Here is an 18,260-nt window from a genome sequence, read left to right as displayed (position 1 = left end):
CTGTTGTAAAAGGGAGGTGCCTTTGGTTACAGAATTTCTGGAGTTATCACATGCAAAAAAAAGCAACCAACAATACGGTCACACTCTGCTGAGGACCAACACATTTCACCTGACCCAGGAGGGACCCTCTGCACCGTGATGCAGCTGGGGGCGGAGGCCGAGGGAAGAGGGGAGAGTAGAGGATGGCCGTCTGGAACCTCCTGGGACCGGTGACCCAGGAAGTACGGCTCCGGGCATCGAGGGGATTCACTTACAACCAGCCCAGCTGATTTGCAAAGTCCGCTTCAGGCGTTTTCTCAAAGTCTGGGGTTGCGGGGGATAGGTGGCGCCAAGGTCAACGTGGAGACGGACAGAGGTCACAACGCCTATTTATTTCCCACACGTCACGCCCTGCACCCGATGGGCTCGGCACACGCCTCACCGCCGTGAGGGGCTGCAGAGCCACGGGGGCCCCGTTCCTACTGTTACCTACGACACACGGTACTGCGCCTACCTCGCAGACGGCCAAGACCCAGGGATCCCCAGGATGCTCCGACTGCCAACCCTGCTGCTGGGACCGCAGCGCCGTGGGCTCACCTGCCACCCCCAGGCCCCAGGAGCCAAGGCAGGCCCCCCACTGTCTGGCTCGCAGCTGCTCTCCTGGTGGCTGTTTTAGGGCCAAGGTGGGTGGCACCAGAGGTGCCCCGTGGCCTCGACCTGGAACTGGAGGGATGAGCTTCCAGGTGGGCCCTGGGCCTGTGAAACACCCAGGACGGAAGGACAGCAGGATGGGACACAGACAGAAATGGCCCAGCTGCCTTCCCTGTGCCCGCGGCTAAGGCAGCCGGGACAGAAGGTCATGATGACACTCGTGGCTCTCAGTCTCGAGGACTGGAAAATGAGGGTGGGCGGAGGGGAACACGTGTCTGTCCACACGTGCACCTGGAGAAAGTCACAGAAACTGGTCCTATGCACCCACGATGGCTCCCGGCCGCGGAGGCGGGGGGCGACTGCAGCTGCCTCCTAGATATGTCTGCCGGTAGAGTTCCTCATGCAAAGACACACGGCGCGGCGTCGGGCTGCAGCTGGCAGTGAGCTCTTCCGGGCAGGCACGGGGCCCGCGAGGCCGGGAGGTCGACTCGGAAAGCACTTCTCAGGACGGGAGAGTTCCTGCACACACACCACGGGAGGGGGCGGGGCTGGAAAAAGGCTGCGGAAGCCACAGGATCCGCCACGCGGCTGAACGTGGAAGCTGCCGCTTCGCTGAGAGGGGCCAGGAGCACCCCAGGATTCTAGAAAATACTCAAGTGATGGGCTGTCTGGGGCCTGGGAGGGAGGTCGCTGCTGGGCTGCGCTCAGCTTGCTGGCTCTTGTTTCAAGAAAGGTCTGGGGGCTATAGGGGAGTCACAAAAAGGGAGTGGAGGAGGCAGAGACAAAGGGAAAATCCATCTCGACATGCAGGTCCCAGGTCTCTCTCTTCCCCTCTCTCAGGCAGTCCAGCAGGAGGAAACAGCAAACAACCAGAAGGCTTCCAGTCGGCCAGGGAAGGACGCGGTCACGCTGGGAATGGCTGGAGGGGGACAGATGTGACGCGGTCAGAGCACAGGTGGAGACCCCGGCTGCACCACACACTCTAGGCAGGAGGAGAGGCCCTCTGCCAGGGACCACGCCAGCTGTTTCAACGAACGTCAGTGCCACAGCCACACCGGAAGCATTCCGGACACTCGGGGCCAGGTGTGGCTGGTGGCGCAGAGAACGCCGCCATGATCTAGAAGGGTCTGCAGTGCGGTGGTACGTTGGGTATGAGGTTATGTTGGTGAAAAATCCACCTCAACTATTAAAAAAAGAAAAACAAGTAAATGAAAACTTGTTTTAAAAAAGAAAAGACTGGTAGAAAAGGTGGCTGCAATATGAACGTCAGTTGCCCTGGGTGAAAAGACTGAGGTTGGGCTGAACGCGGGGCTCACACTTGCCATCCGGCACTTTGGGAGGCTGAGGTGGGAGGATCACTTGAGCCCAGGAGATTGAGGCTGCAGTGAGACGTGATTGTACCACCGCCCTCCAGCCGCGGTGAGAGAGCAGGATGGTCTCAAAGTAACAACAAAAAAAGATTAAGGTTGTTCTTGCTGCTTTTTCACGTTTGTCCTTTAAATTTGTCTACAGTAATTCTGGTTAAAAAATGAGAGAGTGTACACGAGGGACGCCCCCAGCAACGGTGACAAGATGAAGAGGCCACGTCGGAGCAGAATGGACACACCCTGGGAGGCCTGGAGCCACCCGCCCCAGGGAGTCGGCGTCTGCCGTGGATGGACAGGATGGACAGGGAACCCCGGGATGGAAACCAAGCCAGCCAGGGGACCCTGGAACCCATGGGGGACTCCAAGTGCATTTTTAAACAACTCTAAGTGCAAAAGCTGCTCACATCGAGAAAGGGACAAAAAAATCCCCCACAAAATGTAGGCAGAACGCTCGGATGTGCAGTCAAAGGCAGGTCCGGGCTTGTCCTTTCCACCACCCGACAACCTGGCTCCCATCGCCCAGGTGGCAGCCCCGACGCTGCAGAAACCAAAAGCTTCTGCAGGGGGGACGCCAGACACCAGACCCCAGCCCTCCCAGGAAGCCGTGGCTTCCCCCTCATCTCCACCTAGCCCCGATTCACAGATGGGAAACAGGCGGGGGAGAAGGAGTTGGCGGCCACCTGGAAAGGGGTCCAATGCCCAGAGACGCCCCCACCTGCCTCAGCGGCTCAGGGCAACCTTCTGAGCTGGACGTGCTCAGGACTCACTGTCTAGTGCCCAGAGGGGCTCTACAGTCCCCAGGCAGCACTCCTGCTGGCCGTCCCCCTGCCCCTCAGCCCCGTGTACTCACGCGGCGTCACTCCTGCTGGTCGTCGTTGCTGGCACTGGGCGTCCGACTCCGGATCTGGCTCCTGAGCTGCTCTATCAACTCTGGGTTCTGCTGCTGCATCTGCTGGGCAAACTGCTGACCGCTGTGGGGAAGGGCGCGCAGGGCTCAGCGGGGGCCAGAGCCTGCCGTTGCCTCCGTCCATCGCCACCTGACCTCTTGACCCCTCCACCCCACAGACAGATCTGACTGCTCGTCAGAGGACGCCAGGCCCTCCGGATAAGGGGGACGCCGCCCACACCCTCCTTGAAGCAGGTCCACTCACGCCTGGATGAGGCTGGCCAGGTCGTTCTGCGAGGGGCTGGTGCCAGGAGTTCCCAGGGGGTTGTGGCCGCCCGAAATCATGCCGGACATGCTGCAGGAGAAAGCGCGTGACCCGCAGCCAGGACGGCCCGACGGCCACCCCCACTGCAGCCCCTCAGCAGCGGCCGGGGAGAGATTCCCTCTCGGCTCTTCACCTTCTCGCACAGGAGAGGACTCTCTCTCACCACCCAGCAGGCCTCCCGGGCCCAAACCCACCCTCTGAGTTTCACCCGCTTTCCCACAACGCCCTTCCTTCTTCCGCCTAAAGACCATGGTTCTCAGCCAGGGGGTGATTCTGCCCCAGAGGACCCCTGCAATGGCAGCAGACACTTCCAACAGCCATGCCGGGGTTATGCCAAGACTGGGGCGGGGGGTGCTCCTGGTGTGCATCGAGTGGAGGCGAGAGACGCTGCTCAGCACCCTGGAGTGCCCAGGATGGCCCTGCCCCAGAGACTGGTCCAGCTCAAATGGCCACGGTGCTGTGGCTGGAAAACTATGCTTTAAGATTTGACCATGGGCCGGGCACAGTGGCTCACACCTGTGATCCCTACACTTTGGGAGGCCGAGGCCGGTGGATCACCTGCGGTAGGAAGTTCAAGACCAGCCTGACCAATATAGAGAAACCCCATCTCTACTAAAAATACAAAATTAGCTGGGTGTGGTGGCACATGCTTATAATCCCAGCTACTCAGGAGGCTGAGGCAGGAGAATCGCTTGAACCCAGGAGGCAGAGGTTACAGTGAGCTGAGATCGTGCCATTGCACTGCTTGGACAACAAGAGCAAAATTCTGTCTTAAAAAAAAATATTTGACCACAGGCTGGGCAAGGTGGCTCATACCTGTAATCCCTGCACTTTGGGAGGCTGAGGCAGGAGGATCACCTGAGGTCAGGAGTTCAAGACCATCCTGGCCAACATGGTGAAACCCCATCTCTACAAAAAATGTGAAAATTAGCCGGGCACAGTGGCGGATGCGTGTAATTACAGATACTTCAGGAAGCTGAGACAGGAGAATCACTTGATCCCACGAAGAGGAGATTGCAACGAGCCAAGATCGTGCCATTGCGCTCCAGCCTGGGTGACAGAGTGAGACTCCGTCTCAAAAAAAATAAAAAAAGATCTGACCATGAAAATGGGTGAGCGGTACCCCAATAAGCACAGAGTTTATTCGGGGGCTAGCTGATGAGCTAGCAATTGCACTCAGGTTTATACCCAAGAGAAACGAAAACAGGGATTGACACAAAGGCCTGCACACCTGCGCTCAGAGCAGCACCACCCACGGCAACAGAGGTACAGACAGCCCTGATGCCCATGCATAGATGCACGGATCAGCACAGTGCGGTCCAGCCACACTGGAATATCATTACTCAGCCATGAAAAGGAAGGAGGCCCCGACCCAGGTCCCAGCACAGATGCACCCTGAGGACACAGGCTCATGGGGAGACGCCAGACACAAAAGACCACGCAGCGTGTGATCCCGCTTCTGTGAAACTAAAGGACAGGCCCAGCCACAGAGACAGGAAGCAGACGCGTGGGTGTTGGGATGGGACAGGGGTTGGGAGTGACGGCTGATGGGAGGGGGCTTCCTTCGGAGGCGATGCAGGCGTGCTGGTGCTCAGTGGTGGTGACAGTTGCATGACAGTGTGAATGTCTTTAAGGCCATCAAGGACACTTTAAAATGGACAGTTTCAAGTAAATTTCCCCGCAATAAAAAGACATTTAACCACGAGAAGACCCGAAGACACGCCGTTGTCACTTACAGCTGCTGAATTTGGGGATTGTTCATTAGGCTTGAAGCCTGCAGGAAAGAACACTTTGTCAGTACAGAAAGCTCCAGGCACATGCTTCTCTTTCATCAGACACTCTGCATCTGAACTGGGCTTCCTTCCGGACCCCAGCACGCCGACACACGGTAAGAGCCGGCCACTGGGTCTTTCTTACCCTTTTTCCCACACTTTCGTCTGCCGACGCACAGGCTGTGACCTTCACGTTCTATTACTGACATCCTGTTTTGGGCTCTTGCTTTAGGGGCGATGTTGCAGCGCCACGGCGTTGTGTCGCTGGCTGCCGCCGTTTCGCCGTGTGGATGCGTTTTCGTTCTTTATCGTAGCTGCTGTCTACTTTAGCATATTTGGTTGGTTTTTACCTCTGCTGTATCCGTAAGCAGCAGCATGGCTGGGCGCGGTGGCTCACGCCTGCAATCCCAGCACTTTGGGAAGCCCAGGCAGGTAGATGGATTGAGGTCAGGACCTTGAGACCAGCCTAACCAACACGGTGAAACCCGTCTTTACTAAAAATACAAAATAAGGCAGGCGTGGTGGCGCGTGCCTGTAATCCCAGCTACTCAGGAGGCTGAGGCAGGAGAATCACTTGAACCCAGGAGGTGGAGGCTGCCGTGAGCCAACCTTGTGCCGCTGCACTCCAGCCTGGGTGACAGAGCGAGACTCTGTCTCAAAAACGATAAATAAAAATATGAATGAATAAATAAACAGTACTGTATTGGGTACTTTCTCACATTAACTTTCCACTTGGGATCGATTATTCCTTTGGACCTGCTGAAAGTGGGTGGCTCAGAGTTGTGGCAAACTCTGTGTAAAGGGAGTGTGTAAATACCCCCAGCCTTTCCAGACACGGGGTCCCTGACCCAACTACTCAGCTCTGCTGCGGCATCATGAAAGCCACCACTGACACTACGTGTATGAATGGGCATGGCTGTGTGCCAATAAAACTTTATTAACAAAACCCAGTGGCGGGCCTTATTCTGCCAACCCCAGATGTCTGAAGGCAAAAGGAGTTTGTGCCATGGTGAGGCTGAGAGGCCCCTTGAAGGGCTGGGGCCGCTCACCCTCCATCCCATGGTGAGTACAGGGGTCCTGGGCCAGCTGGGACGTTTTTCTGACTGCCAGTGAGTCTGAGGGCTTTTCTCTCCCTAACAGCCTTAGGTGAGTCCCTGCCCCTTAAGGCGTGGGAGCCTGCAGTGTAGCCCCAGGGCACACCGACCTCCAGGGCACACATGCACCACAGGGGTGGCTCTCCGAGGGTCCCAGCCAAGGAACCCTCTGCCACAGGCCACCCCTTTGAGTGCCAGGCATCGGGAGGCAGCACTTGCGCCCGGCACTCTGGTTCCTCGCCTGAACCTTGGAAGGGAGGCGCGGCTGTGCTGTGATCAGCGTCTCTGCACTGCGAGGAGGGACCCACACTGGGGCAGGGATGTGCTCTCCCTGGGTTATTCAGCCAGGAGAAGCAGCACGCTGTTTTCGGTGCTTATTACTGATAGGTCTTGCTTGGGACGTCAACATCGGGAACACTGTGATCGTCAAAGCTGAGGGCTGGGTGTTCCTGACATGGAGTGCTGGGGACAGCCCCACAGACAAGAACCATCTGGTCTCAGATGCCAGCAGTGCCATGAGAGGGAAGCCCTGGCCTGCAGCGCTGACGCAGCAGGTGTGGGCTGGGGCATGGCGGAGCCACCAGGGGGCAGGGAGGAGGGCGGGCACTTACCATGGTCATGAAGCCAGGGTTGTTCAGCAGGCCGGCGATGTCGAAGCTGCCCGCGCCTCCAGTCTGGGGGTGAGATCAGAGGCCACGATGAGTAAGCCCCCTCGAGCCCAGGGACAACAGCCCCTCGGGGCTCAGACATTCTACCAGCCCTGCGCCAGAGGCTGCTTTGAGGCAGGCAGCACGCAGCGCAGGCCAACTGCGGGGCCAGCCCAGGCTACCACCCACACCTCTATTTCCTGTATTTGGCTGCTTTGACGTCTTGGGGCCTTGCTGGCCTGGCAGAGCCGGCCCCTCTGGGAGTGGCCAATTCCCAGAGATAGCAAACGACTCCCCCAGGAACGCACTTTGAAATACAAACCCACCGACCTAGAACCCACACCCCTGGCACCTCTCCGATCACCCCAGAGCCACGATCCACCTGCCCCAGCCACCCCCAGCCAGGGACCAGACGACCAGGGCAGCCCCCAGGCCTAGGTCCAGTGAAACGGCTCCAACTGGCCGACCCGAAGCCTGCCCACCCAGCCTCGCCACACAACCCACAGCGAGGGTCCGTCTGTGCCCCTCCCCACCTCCTGCCTAGCCCTGCAGCCGGCCTCCTGCTTCCAGGGATCTGGGAGCACAAACCCACTCCTCACAACAGTCACTTCCGGCCGGGCGTAGTAGCTCAGGCCTGTAATCCAAGCACTTTGGAGGCCAAGATGGGCGGATCACCTGAGGTCAGGAGTTCAAGACCAGCCTGACCAACATGGTGAAACCCCGTCTTAAAAAAAAAAAAACAAAAAACAAGAGTCACTTCCACGGGCGCGTCTCACCACCAACTGAAACAGACCCCGGACCCTCACAACACCCAGGTTAAGCCGAGAGCTGGTGGCGCCCCTGAGGACCTGTCCCCACCCACCACAATCAGCCCTGCATTCTGGGGCCACTCGCCCCGCTGCACTCACAGGGCTGGGGGCCTCCCGCAGCTTCAGCTCCGCGATCTTGAGGTTGGACTTGTACGTCTCGTTGTCGGGGTCCAGCTCCAGGGCCTTCTTGTAGTAGGCCACGGCCTCCACGTGCTTGTTCAGGCTGGAAAGCGCCAGGCTGGGGAGAGCACCAGGGACAGACTGTTCCCATCTGCCCTGCTCTGGGAGGCCACGCCCAGGCCCCCATCCCCAGCAGCCTGGCAGCCCGTGCACACCGTCAACTTGGCGGAGGCAAACCTGGCTTTCAAGGGGGCCAGGGTGGGACTGAGGGAGACAGACACGAGAAGACCCCTGCGGCACAAGAACTGGTGTCCCCATGGGGCCACACAGGACTTCAAGGCCCGAGAGGGCTGAGGAGGGAGCAGGCAGGGGTGGGGTCACGGGAAAAGCGTGGATGTGGTCTGTGCCCCGCTTCCTGGCACAGGGCACCGAGGACTCTTGGAACCTCTGACGGACAGACATGTCTCCCGCCATCCACAAGCAGCCTGACCCCCACCTGAATCTTCACTACTGAGGTGACTCGGGGGCCCCTAGAGAGCCCAGGGCGGGTCCTGGGGAAACCAAGCAGGCGGACAGGGCCCCTCCCTCGGCCTCCCAGGTGACCCAATCACACAGATTTTGAGCAAGAGCGTTCAAGGCAGCAGGCAGAGGCACCCTCGTGCTGGGAGGGCAGCACCGGCCCCACGGGGCACAGGCTCCTGCCCCGGGGACCCTCCTGCCTCGCCCTCGGACCCCTCCTGTGACCTTCATCATAAACCAGGTGCTGCTCCCCTGAGCTCTTTGAGCTGCCCGTGCAAGCAACGGAGCCTGAGCGGGGCCTGTGGGAACCCCAGTGCACAGCTGGTCGGCGCGCAGCAAGGGTCCCGGGATCTCCAGCTGGCAGCTGACGCGGGGTGGTCTGTGGGACTGCGCCCGTGGCCTGTAGGGGCCACGTTAGCTCCGAACGGCTAGTGTCGAGCTGAACCGACCGGGCTGGGAGAAGCGGGGCGGGTGTGGAAAAGGCCACACGGGAGGAAGCAGGAGCATGCAGGAGAGGAAGGGCCCGAGAGGAACTGGAAAGATGCCTGCGGACGGCACTCAGGCACTCACCCCATCCTGCCGTAGGCCTTGCTGTAGGCCGGGTCTATGCAGATGGCCCGCTCACAGTCCTGCACAGCACCCGCGTAGTTACCAAGTTTGCTGTAGGCCGCGGCTCTGGGGAAGAAAAGGCAGGTCAGGTACCTCACCGGCAGCTCTGAGTCCAGTGGGCGGCCCCGAAGGGAAGCCTCAGCGCTGCGTTCCTCTCCCGCTTCCTGGAGGCACAGCCTCAGTTTCCCGGTCTGTAAAATGGGGCTGGTGGGGAGAGCTGAGAGGTGTGGCTGCTGAGATGCTCTTAGAAAGATGCGGGCTCAGAGCAGCAACAGCCACTCGGGACTGCGGCTCTGGATTTTATTTACAAAAAACGTTCCGACCCACAGCTGTACAAGAGCAATGAGTGCAGGAAACGCACACCAGTTTTATCATCAAATTTACTGACGTATCAGTAAAAAAAGAGCTCAGACCAGGGCAGGGCGAAGTGGCTCACGCCTGTAATCCCAGCACTTCAGGAGGCCGAAGCAGGCGGATCACATGAGGTTGGGAGTTCAAGACCAGCCTGACCAACATGGAGAAACCCCATCTCTACTAAAAATACAAAACTAGCCGGGCGTGATGGCACAAGCCTGTCATCTCAGCTACTTGGGAGGCTGAGGAAGAAGAACTGTTTGAGCCCAGGAGGCGGAGGTTGCGGTGAGCCGAGATTGTGCCACTGCACTTCAGCCTGGGCAACAAGAGCGAAACTCGGTCTCAAAAAAAAGAACTCAGACCAATGTGAAGGCCCAAAGCTCTCGGCTTACGGCATCTGAATCGATTTCACCATTTTCGTGTTTACTGTTTCTCTTTACAATTTTTTCAAAGTACAGAGAAGCATTAAGTGGAGACCACCCTGACAGGCGGCCAGGAACCCCGCACGTCCGCTGCAACTGTTCTGTAAGCCTAAAAGAGATTCAAGATCGCAAGTTCAAGGAAAACATAACTCTCAACTCTCCATATTTTGGATTATTTTCCTGACTTGACATTCGCGTGGAATGCCATGACACTCGATTTTGTTTGTTTTTTTTTGGAGACAGAGTCTCACTCTGTCACCAGGTACCAGGCTGGAGTGCAGCGGAGTGATCTTGGCTCGCTGCCACCTCCACCTCCCGGGTTCAAGCACTTATCCTGCCTCAGCCTCCTGAGAAGCTGGGACTACAGGCAGCGCCACCACGCCCAGCTAATTTTTGTACTTTTTAGTAGAAATGGGGTTTCACCATGTTGGCCAGGATGGTCTCGATCACGTGACCTCGTGATCTGCCCACCTCGGCTTCCCAGAGTGCTGGGATTACAGGCGTGAGCCAGCACGCCCGGCCCTGATTTTGTTTTTATGTACTTATTTATTTTTGAAACGTGGTCTTTGCTCTGCTGCCCAGGCTGGGGTGCACTGATGTGATCTTGGCTCACTGCAACCTCCGCCTCCTGGGTTCAAGAGATTCTCCTTCCTCAGCCGCCCACGTAGCTGGGACTACAGTCATCTGCCACCAGCACAGCTAGTTTTTTTTGTTTGTGAGACAGAGTCTGTCACTCAGGGTGGAGTGCAGTGGTATGATCTTGGCTCACTGCAACCTTTGCCTCCTGGATTCAAGCAATTCTCCTGCCTCAGCCTCCCGAGTAGCTGGGATTACAGGCACCTGCCATGACGCTAGGTGAATTTTTGTATTTTTAGTAGAGACAGGGTTTCACCATGTTAGTCAGGCTGGTCTTCAACTCCTGACCTCAGGTGATCCGCCTGCCTCGGCCTCCCAAAGTGCCGGGATTACAGATATGAGCCGGCATGCCTGGCCCTCAGACTAACTTTTTTATATTTTCTGTAGAGACAGGGGTCTTGATATATTGCCCAAGCTGGTCCTGAACTCCTGACCTCAAGTGATCCTCCCACCGTGGCCTCCGAGAGCGCTGGGCGTGCCGCCTGATTTTAAGATCAGCATCGACTCTCCCTGATCCCCCCTGCTGGCCACCTGATGCTTGCTCCTGGCCTGGGACTGCCGGTGAACCCCCATCTACAGTGCAAAGGCCTCTCCCACCTCTGGTCCTTGCTGAGCACCCGGGAGGCCGCCCCTGCACCCAGCCGCACTGCCCTGGGCAGGCCCTGAGCTGGTACCTGTTGCAGAAATAGACGGCGTTGGCAGGGTTGAGCTCGATGGCCTTTCCGTAGAAATGCACGGCCGCTTCAAAGTTTTCCACTTTCATCTGCTCATTTCCTAAAGAGAGAAAAACCCCGGGGCGTTCACAAAGACTGAGGGACCTCGGTGCCACACACGGCTCTTCTGGGCCACACACGGCTCTTCTGGGCGACACACGGCTCTTCTGGGCCACACACGGCTCTTCTGGGCGACTAGGATTCAACAGACGTGGGCTCGGGAGGCGTCTGCATCTATGGGGGGTTCTCTAGTGGCAAGTGGTCATCTCTGCACCCACTAAGGGAGACGGAGGTGGGGGCGGCAGGGCCTGGCCTGGCCTGTATCTGGCAATGGTGGCTGTCACTGCCTGGATGGCGACGGCTGGGAATGGAATGGTTAATGCGGCTCATCAGCCCAGGGAGCGAACTGTCTCTTTTGCTATTTTTTTTGGAAAGAGCCCAGGTGGAGGCCTGTGTTCTAGAAGACTCATGTGATGTCTTCTGATTTCACAGGCAATGCAGCTTCTAAGGTACAGGTGGTGGATGGGAAAAAGCCCAGCTGTGGCTGGGCACGGTGGCTTATGCCTGCAATCCCAGCACTCTGGGAAGCCGAGGTGGGCGAATTGCGAGGTCAAGAGAGTGAAACCATCCTGGCCAACGTGGTGAAACCCTGTCTCTACTAAAAAATACAAAAATTAGCTGGGCCTGGTGGTGCACATCTGTACTGCCAGCTACTCGGGAGGCTGAGGCAGGAAGATCGCTTGAACCAGGGAGCCAGAGGTTGCAGTGAGCCAAGGTCACACCACTGCACTCCAGCCTGGCGACAGAATGAAACTCCCTCTCAAAAAAAAAAAAAAAAAAAAAAAACCCAGCTGCTATCCCAGAAGCAACTGAGAGCCCTGAAGATGGGAACCCGCTCCGGCCCCCAAGATCCCAATTGAGGAGGGTGTAGGGGAAGGCGGGTGTCGGCACGTGTTTCCTTAAACAGTTTTAGTGAGATACAACTTACATGCCACAAAGCTTACACTTTAAAAATGTAATTTAGGGCCACACGTGGTGGCTCACACCTGTAATCCCAGCACTTTGGGAGGCCAAGGCGGGTGGATCACCTAAGGTCAGGAGTTCAAGACCAGCCTGACCAAAATGGAGAAACCCCATCTCTACTAAAAACACAAAATTAGCTGGGTGTGGTGGTGCACGCCTATAATCCCAGCTACTTGGGAGGCTGAGGCAGGAGAATGGCTTGAACCCTGGAGGCGGAAGTTGCGGTGAGCCGAGATAGCCCCATTGCATTCCAGCCTGGCAGACCCGAATGAATCTCTGTCTCAAAAAAGAAAAAAAGTAATTTAGGGCCAGGCGCAGTGGCTCACACTTGTAATCCCAGGAGTTTGAAAGACTGAGGCGGGTGGATCGCCTGAGGTCAGGAGTTCAGGACCAGCCTGGCCAACATGGTGAAGCCCCGTCTCTACTAAAAATACAAAAACAGGCCAGGTGTAGCAGCACATGACTGTAACCCCAGCTACCTGGGAGGCTAAGGCAGGAGAACTGCTTGAACCCAGGAGGCAGAGGTTGCAGTGGGCTGAGATTGCGCCCCTGCACTCCAGCCTGGGTAACACAGCAAGACTCTGTCTCCAAAGAAAACCAGTAATTGAGTGGTTTTTAGCATATTCAACGTGTTGTGCAACCATAGCCACTACCAAATTCCAGCACCTCCCACCACCGCAAAAAGCTTCCCTGTCCCCGTTAGCTGTCGCCACCAAGCCCGGCACCCCACACCCCCTTCCTGTCTTTGTGCATCCGCCTGTCCTGCACATTTCACAGGAACAGGATCGCACACAGCATGGCCTTTTGTGTCTGGCATCTCTCCCTGAGCGTGGCGCCTCGTGGTGCCCTGCGCCAGGCCCTGGGTCCGAACCCCGCTCCTCTTCGTGCTGACCCACATTCCACTGTGTGGACGGGACATGCTGTGCTGATCCATTTATTGTGGGCAGACAATTTAAGCTGTTTTTGCTTTCATTTATTTATTTTGAGACAGAGTTTCACTTTTGTTGCCCAAACTGGTGTGCAGTGGGGTGATCTGGGCTCCCTGCAACCTGCGCCTCCCAGGTTCAGGCGACTCTCCTGCCACAGCCTCCCCAGTAGCCGGGATTACAGGTACCCGCCACCGCACCTGGCTAATGTTTTTGCATTTTTAGTAGAGACGGGGTTTCCCCATGTTGGCCACGCTGGTCTTGAACTCCTGAGATCTGGTGATCCACCAGCCTCAGCCTCCCAAAGTGCTGGGATTACAGGTGTGACCGTGGCGCTCGGCCCGTTTCTGCTTTTGACTCTTGTGAACACAGCTGCCGTGAGCATTTGTGCCTCGGCTTGTAGTGGACGTGTGTCCAGCTCTCTCAGGCACGTAGCTAGTGTCCAGGGGTGGAACTGCTGGGCCTCACGGAAGCTGTGTAACTTTTGGGAGCCGCTCCACTCACATCCCCACCAGCTGTGCCTGACGGTCCAGTTTCTCTGCACCTGTGCTCTCACCAGTCCCCCTTCTGTCCCCACTCCCACAAGCCAGCATGCTGCTCATCAGGGTGCTCCCCTCAACTCCCAGGGCCCCAGGGACCAGCCGGCCAAGGCGAGGGTCCCAGGCCCCAGAGTCTAGGCGGGGCAACGCGCCTGTAGGTTGGAGGGTCCTCCATTACCTTCGGTTTTGAGGCGCTCTGCCTCCGCTGAGTCCTCCTCAGAAGGTGGGGTTCGTGCAGGGCTCCTCAGGTCCTGCGGCATCTCCTGGTCCCGGAGGCAAAGATGGCCTGCTGCCCTCTCCTCCCAACCTGGCACCCTCCGACCTCAGGTCTCCTTGGGATGCCAGAGAGGGCCGCCAAGCCCTGAATACCCCAGGGGCTCCGCAGGGGACTCCTGGCCCCTTGCCACGTGGCCCTGGGCAAGCGACCACAGTGCCACATGCCTCAGGCCCCGCCGATGAAGGGAGGAGGGCCGAGGGCTCCTGCAGCCTCGTCGCTGGGGTCCCCAGCGCTGCTCGCTGCTGCTGCTCTCGTTTTGGGGGCGGTGGCTTGGGAAGCCTAGAGGCTCACCTTGCCTGTGGCAGCCGCTTCAAATATCTCTGGCAGAGTCTGAGGGAGCGCGAGGTCGCTGTCTTCCACTGTCACCCCAAACGCAGTCTCCAGGCACTGGATGGCGACTGGAAGGGGGAACAGAGGCGGGCCCTCGAGGTGAACGCAGCCCTGAGCTTACATTTTCTGGTCTGGAGAGTGGGGTTGGCGCTCCCGTTTCCCCAGGCATGCTTGTTTCCAAGGATCCCAGAATGCAGGGGCCTGCCTGCGCCCTGGCCTGGGACAGCGGGTCCTCCTCCTTCCCGAAAAGAAAAGCTGTGTGGAGAAGCCCTGTGCGCCTGAGAGCAGGGCCCAGGTGGTGACCTCAGGCCTCCGTGGGGTCTCAATGCTGGGGCTGCCCGGCTGAGGCGTGGTGGGGGCTTGGCCCCGCCTGGAGGGCCACATCAGGGGTGAGGTGCCCGGAATGCTGTTGGACCTCCAAGAGTCAGGAGCTTGAAGCCAGCCCTCAGAAGTCCTGTGTGACTATGTCTGAACCAGGACCATGGAGAGCAGGACAGGAAACAGCCGCAGGGCCCCTCTCCCGGAGCCCATCCACACAAGCCCCGACACCCTCCTTCCCCGAGCCCCGGCACCCTCCTCTCCCAGAGCCTGACCACACGAGCCCTGGCACCCTCCTCGTGTGGACCCGGGGTCCTAATGGGGGTTGGCTACTTCCTCCCCAGTGCTGTGTCTAGGACCGGGGCACATCCCTACAGCTGTCACTGTGGGTCCATGCCACAGAGGCCTGGCAGGCCCCGGACACAGGTGAGCGAGGCAGAGGAGGAGAAGGAGGATCTGGGCTGGAGCCTGCCGGCCGCACAAGCTGCCAGATCTGGGTGTCGCAGACGTGGGAGCCAGACCAGACAGGAGACCACGGCAGGCCAGGTGGGACACCAGTGGGGCTGGGACTCTAGGACGGGACCAGCACTAGGAGAGCTTTTCCCTGTGACCAATAGCGACATGCACACACCAGGTGGTGAGAATGTTCCGGAAGCACACCTTGGTGGAAGATGGGGAGATGGAAAAGGCAGCTCAGCCTGAAGGCGGCAAGCGACGGTGGTACCACGCAGTGGCGGGTGGGAGGGCTCGGCCCTGGTTCCTGTGGCCAGGGGCTGTGTGGCCCTGGGCAGGTCCCGGCCCTCCCTAGGCTCAGCTTCCTCCCTCAAGAAGCCAGGCGGGAGACCAGCGGTGTACACGCCAGGGGTCTACACTAGGCGACTATGCCAGCTGCTGCCCGGGAAGGGAGGGGGAGGTGGCGGGCACACTCATACCTTCCAGGCTCTCCTGGGCGTCGGACGACAGGCCCCCGTGCCGGAGCTGGTCGTGTAGGAACTGGATGATGGCGTAGGCCAGGCGCTTCTTGTTGTCCATCTCGAGCCCGGAAGAGGTGACACCTGGGGGTGCTCAGGATCTGCGGGTCCAAGTGGAGGGCCTGAGTGCGGGGGGTGCGGGAAAACCCCCCATCAGGCCCCTCACACTCCCCGCCCCAGGCCCGCCCCCAACTCGCCGGGTCCTATTCTAAGGGCGCTCGCTGATCTCAGCTCCAGGACAGCCGAGGTGGTAAGGCCTTAATATGCCCATTTCAAGGATGATGACCTGAGGCCCGGAGCTCACCAACCCGGCCGTGCACAGGCCGGCAAGTGTGAGGCCAGCAGGCAAGCAGCAGCTGCCCTAGAGAACCCGCCCGGCTCCCAGGACCTCCTGAGTGCTCTGAGGGTGGTGCTGAGGCCCCACAGAGGTCCCTTCTGCCCCTGCTTCTGGCATGAGGTGGCTGGAGGTCAGGGACACTGCCCAGCACCCTGCAGTGCCCAGGACAGCTCCACTCCAGAGAATGAAGCAGCACCAGTGTCCACGGTGCTGAGAGGGAGAGACCTTGTCCTGAGCCAAAGCCATGACCCCCTTCCTCAATCTACCTCTTTTTTGGCATGCCAGCATTTCTTAGACACCCAGCGGGGCCGGGTGTGCCTGCCGTGACATCGCTGTTTCCTGGGACTTGCAGAGGACTCCCCCTAAGGAGTTAGCCATCTCATTCCCTTTCATTCCCCCTCGGACGCCTGTCTGGTTCCCCCTTGGATGCCCGCCTCATCCTTGGACACCCGCCTCATTCCCCCTGGACGCCTGCCTCCTTCCGCCTTGGACTCCCGCCTCGTTCCCCCTGGACACCTGTCCGGTTCCCCCTGGATGCCCGCCTCCTTCCCCTTGGGCACCTGTCTTGTTCCTCACTCCCAGGACCTGACAGCTGCGCTGCTCACGTCTGTGGTCTCTGCAGGTTCCTGCCAGAGCTCTAAAGGGCACCGGAGGATGACGTCGGGAGAGGCTGTTCTGGAAGCTGGAGCTGTTGCCCACAGACGGGTCTTTTTTTAGTACAAGACCTTTCACGCAGGTTTCCTGGGTGCCTGGGCCAAGTTGGAGGGACTTCAGCCGCAGCGACCTTCCCGGCACTGGGCAGGACGCCCCGCCGCGTGCTGTGCGAGATTCCTGGGGCGGGCTGGCCAGCGGCCTCGCAGCGCCACCTCCAGCAAGCCCGGCCTCACTGTGCCTCCATTTCCAGCTGGCCACGGTGACTCTAAACGTTCTGATATACCAAACTGCACCGAGAGGCAGCAGCAGCCACTCTGGGGCCGCCGTGCTCTGGGCTGAACACTGTTCCCCTAGTCACATCCACCTGCAACCTGAGAATGCGACCTTGTTCGTGTCTTTGCAGGGACAAGCAAGTCGAGGCGAGGTCACTGTGGTGGCCCTAACGCAGAGACTCAACACGGTGTACGGCTACGGAGACGGCCACGTGAAGACAGACGCAGAGGCTGAGGCCACGCGGCCCCCAGCAGCTGGGAGACGCAGGACGGAGCCGCCTTCGGAGGCAGCGCGGCCCGGCCCGCACCTTCGCCCCGGACTTCTGGCCTCCGGAGCTGCGAGGGAAATCGACCTTGGTGGTTTTAAGCCGGCCGGGTTGTGGCCACAGGACTAGCGAGTGGACACAGCCCTCGGCTGTGAGGGAGAGGCCAGGCGGCTTGGGTCCCGATTGCGGCCTGCAAAGTTCATGAGCTCGGACGGGTCGCTGAGTGTGTCGGAGCCTCCGCCTCCACGTCTGTAAAATGGGGAGGCCCATGGTGGCTGCTGTCGGGGGTCAGGGGAAGTAACTGCGACTCTCTCCACCAAGAGCACGGTGCCCTGCAGTGTCCACCGTGACTTTCACGATTCCTCGAGGTGAGTCTCGCAGCACAGACCTCGGCTGGCTATTTTTGGCGGCGTGACCTAGGGGAAGCAGCTGAGCTCTGCTGAGCCTCAGTTCCCTCTTCTGTCCCCCAGGGATGGCGACAGCACCTCCCCGTCAAGGGTGCGTGAGGAGGGGTAAGACCAGGCGTGCGCAATGCCGCGAGAACGGCCCCACAGACAGGCACGTGGACAGGCGCCTGCCCACCCGCACTGCCCAGACCAACACAGGCTGAGGCTGTTCCGGAAATGCTGCCCACTGCGCCGGTCTACTAGGAGGAGGTGGAGAGCGTGCTCCGAGGCTAGAAGCAGGCATGGCGGGGGTGGCTGCGGTGCTGGGGCATGGCCACGGGATGGAACCCCATCCTCTCTGTTCTCCGGCCACGGGACAGAACCCGTCCTCTGTTCTCGAGATGAGGTTCCCTTGGTGGGGCTAGGCGGCCACTTTCCCTGGAAGCCACTTTCTGTCCACGGCCTCTGGTGTCCCCAAGCAGCTGTGTCTTCCCTGTCTGTGTCCCTCGATGGCTGACACACAGGTTGGCGGGGCTGTGTGTCACCGCCCTTCCTCATGGGGCCAGGCCCAGACCGTGCCTAGTCGGCCATATATTCAGCCAAGCTCTGTGTGCCCGGACCCAGACAGGTGAGGCAAGGGAGAGGCAGGCCCAAGGTCTCCAGAGCAGGGGAATCACCGCGAGGAGAAGCACAGGTCTGACATCAAAAGCTCAGGCTGGGTCAGACAGGGTGTGGCTGAGAGGCTGGTAGCCTCGGGATGGACGAGGAAGTGCCAGGCCTGGCTGCCTCTGGATAATTTTTTTTTTTAAACAGTCTTGCTCTGTCGCCCAGGCTAGAGTACAGTTGCGTGATCTCAGCTCACTACAACCTCCGCCTCCTGGGTTCAACCGATTCTCCTGCCTCAGCCTCCCAAGTAGCTGGGATTACAGGCACCTACCACTGCGCCCAGCTAATTTTTTTATTTTTAGTAGAGACAGGGTTTCACCATCTTGGCCAGGCTGGTCTCGAACTCCTGACCTCGTGATCCACCCACCTCAGCCTCCCAAGTGCTGGGATTA

The 18,260-nt window shown here is 59.1% G+C and overlaps 1 protein-coding gene across 4 annotated transcripts in view; it reads right to left on the bottom strand.

Moving 5' to 3' along the window:
- Positions 1–351: 351 nt before the first annotated feature.
- The window catches only part of SGTA (small glutamine rich tetratricopeptide repeat containing alpha), a 28,443-nt gene continuing 10,534 nt past the window's right edge, over positions 352–18,260 (bottom strand). For 2 of the 4 annotated variants that reach the window (XM_032252328.1, XM_032252330.1), the window contains 11 exons: positions 15,249–15,388; positions 13,960–14,066; positions 13,570–13,654; positions 10,865–10,964; positions 8,740–8,844; positions 7,630–7,768; positions 6,686–6,748; positions 4,945–4,982; positions 3,149–3,238; positions 2,848–2,968; positions 352–1,549 (listed from right to left, as the gene is read on the bottom strand). In XM_032252328.1, the coding sequence (XP_032108219.1) occupies positions 2,854–2,968; positions 3,149–3,238; positions 4,945–4,982; positions 6,686–6,748; positions 7,630–7,768; positions 8,740–8,844; positions 10,865–10,964; positions 13,570–13,654; positions 13,960–14,066; positions 15,249–15,348 (942 nt within the window). In that variant the 5' untranslated portion in view covers positions 15,349–15,388 and the 3' untranslated portion in view covers positions 352–1,549; positions 2,848–2,853. Of the gene's footprint in view, positions 1,550–1,796; positions 1,814–2,847; positions 2,969–3,148; positions 3,239–4,944; positions 4,983–6,685; positions 6,749–7,629; positions 7,769–8,739; positions 8,845–10,864; positions 10,965–13,569; positions 13,655–13,959; positions 14,067–15,248; positions 15,410–18,260 lie in introns of those variants that run through there. The other 2 variants (XM_032252331.1, XM_032252329.1) reach the window with 2 other exon arrangements.

This window comes from Sapajus apella, unplaced genomic scaffold, assembly GCF_009761245.1.
Source record: "Sapajus apella isolate SASKATOON/1434 unplaced genomic scaffold, GSC_monkey_1.0 scaffold77, whole genome shotgun sequence".
Classification (NCBI taxonomy): Eukaryota; Metazoa; Chordata; class Mammalia; order Primates; family Cebidae; genus Sapajus; species Sapajus apella.
The sequence above is the reverse complement of the archived record's forward strand: the minus strand, read 5'-3'. Positions and strand labels throughout refer to the sequence as shown.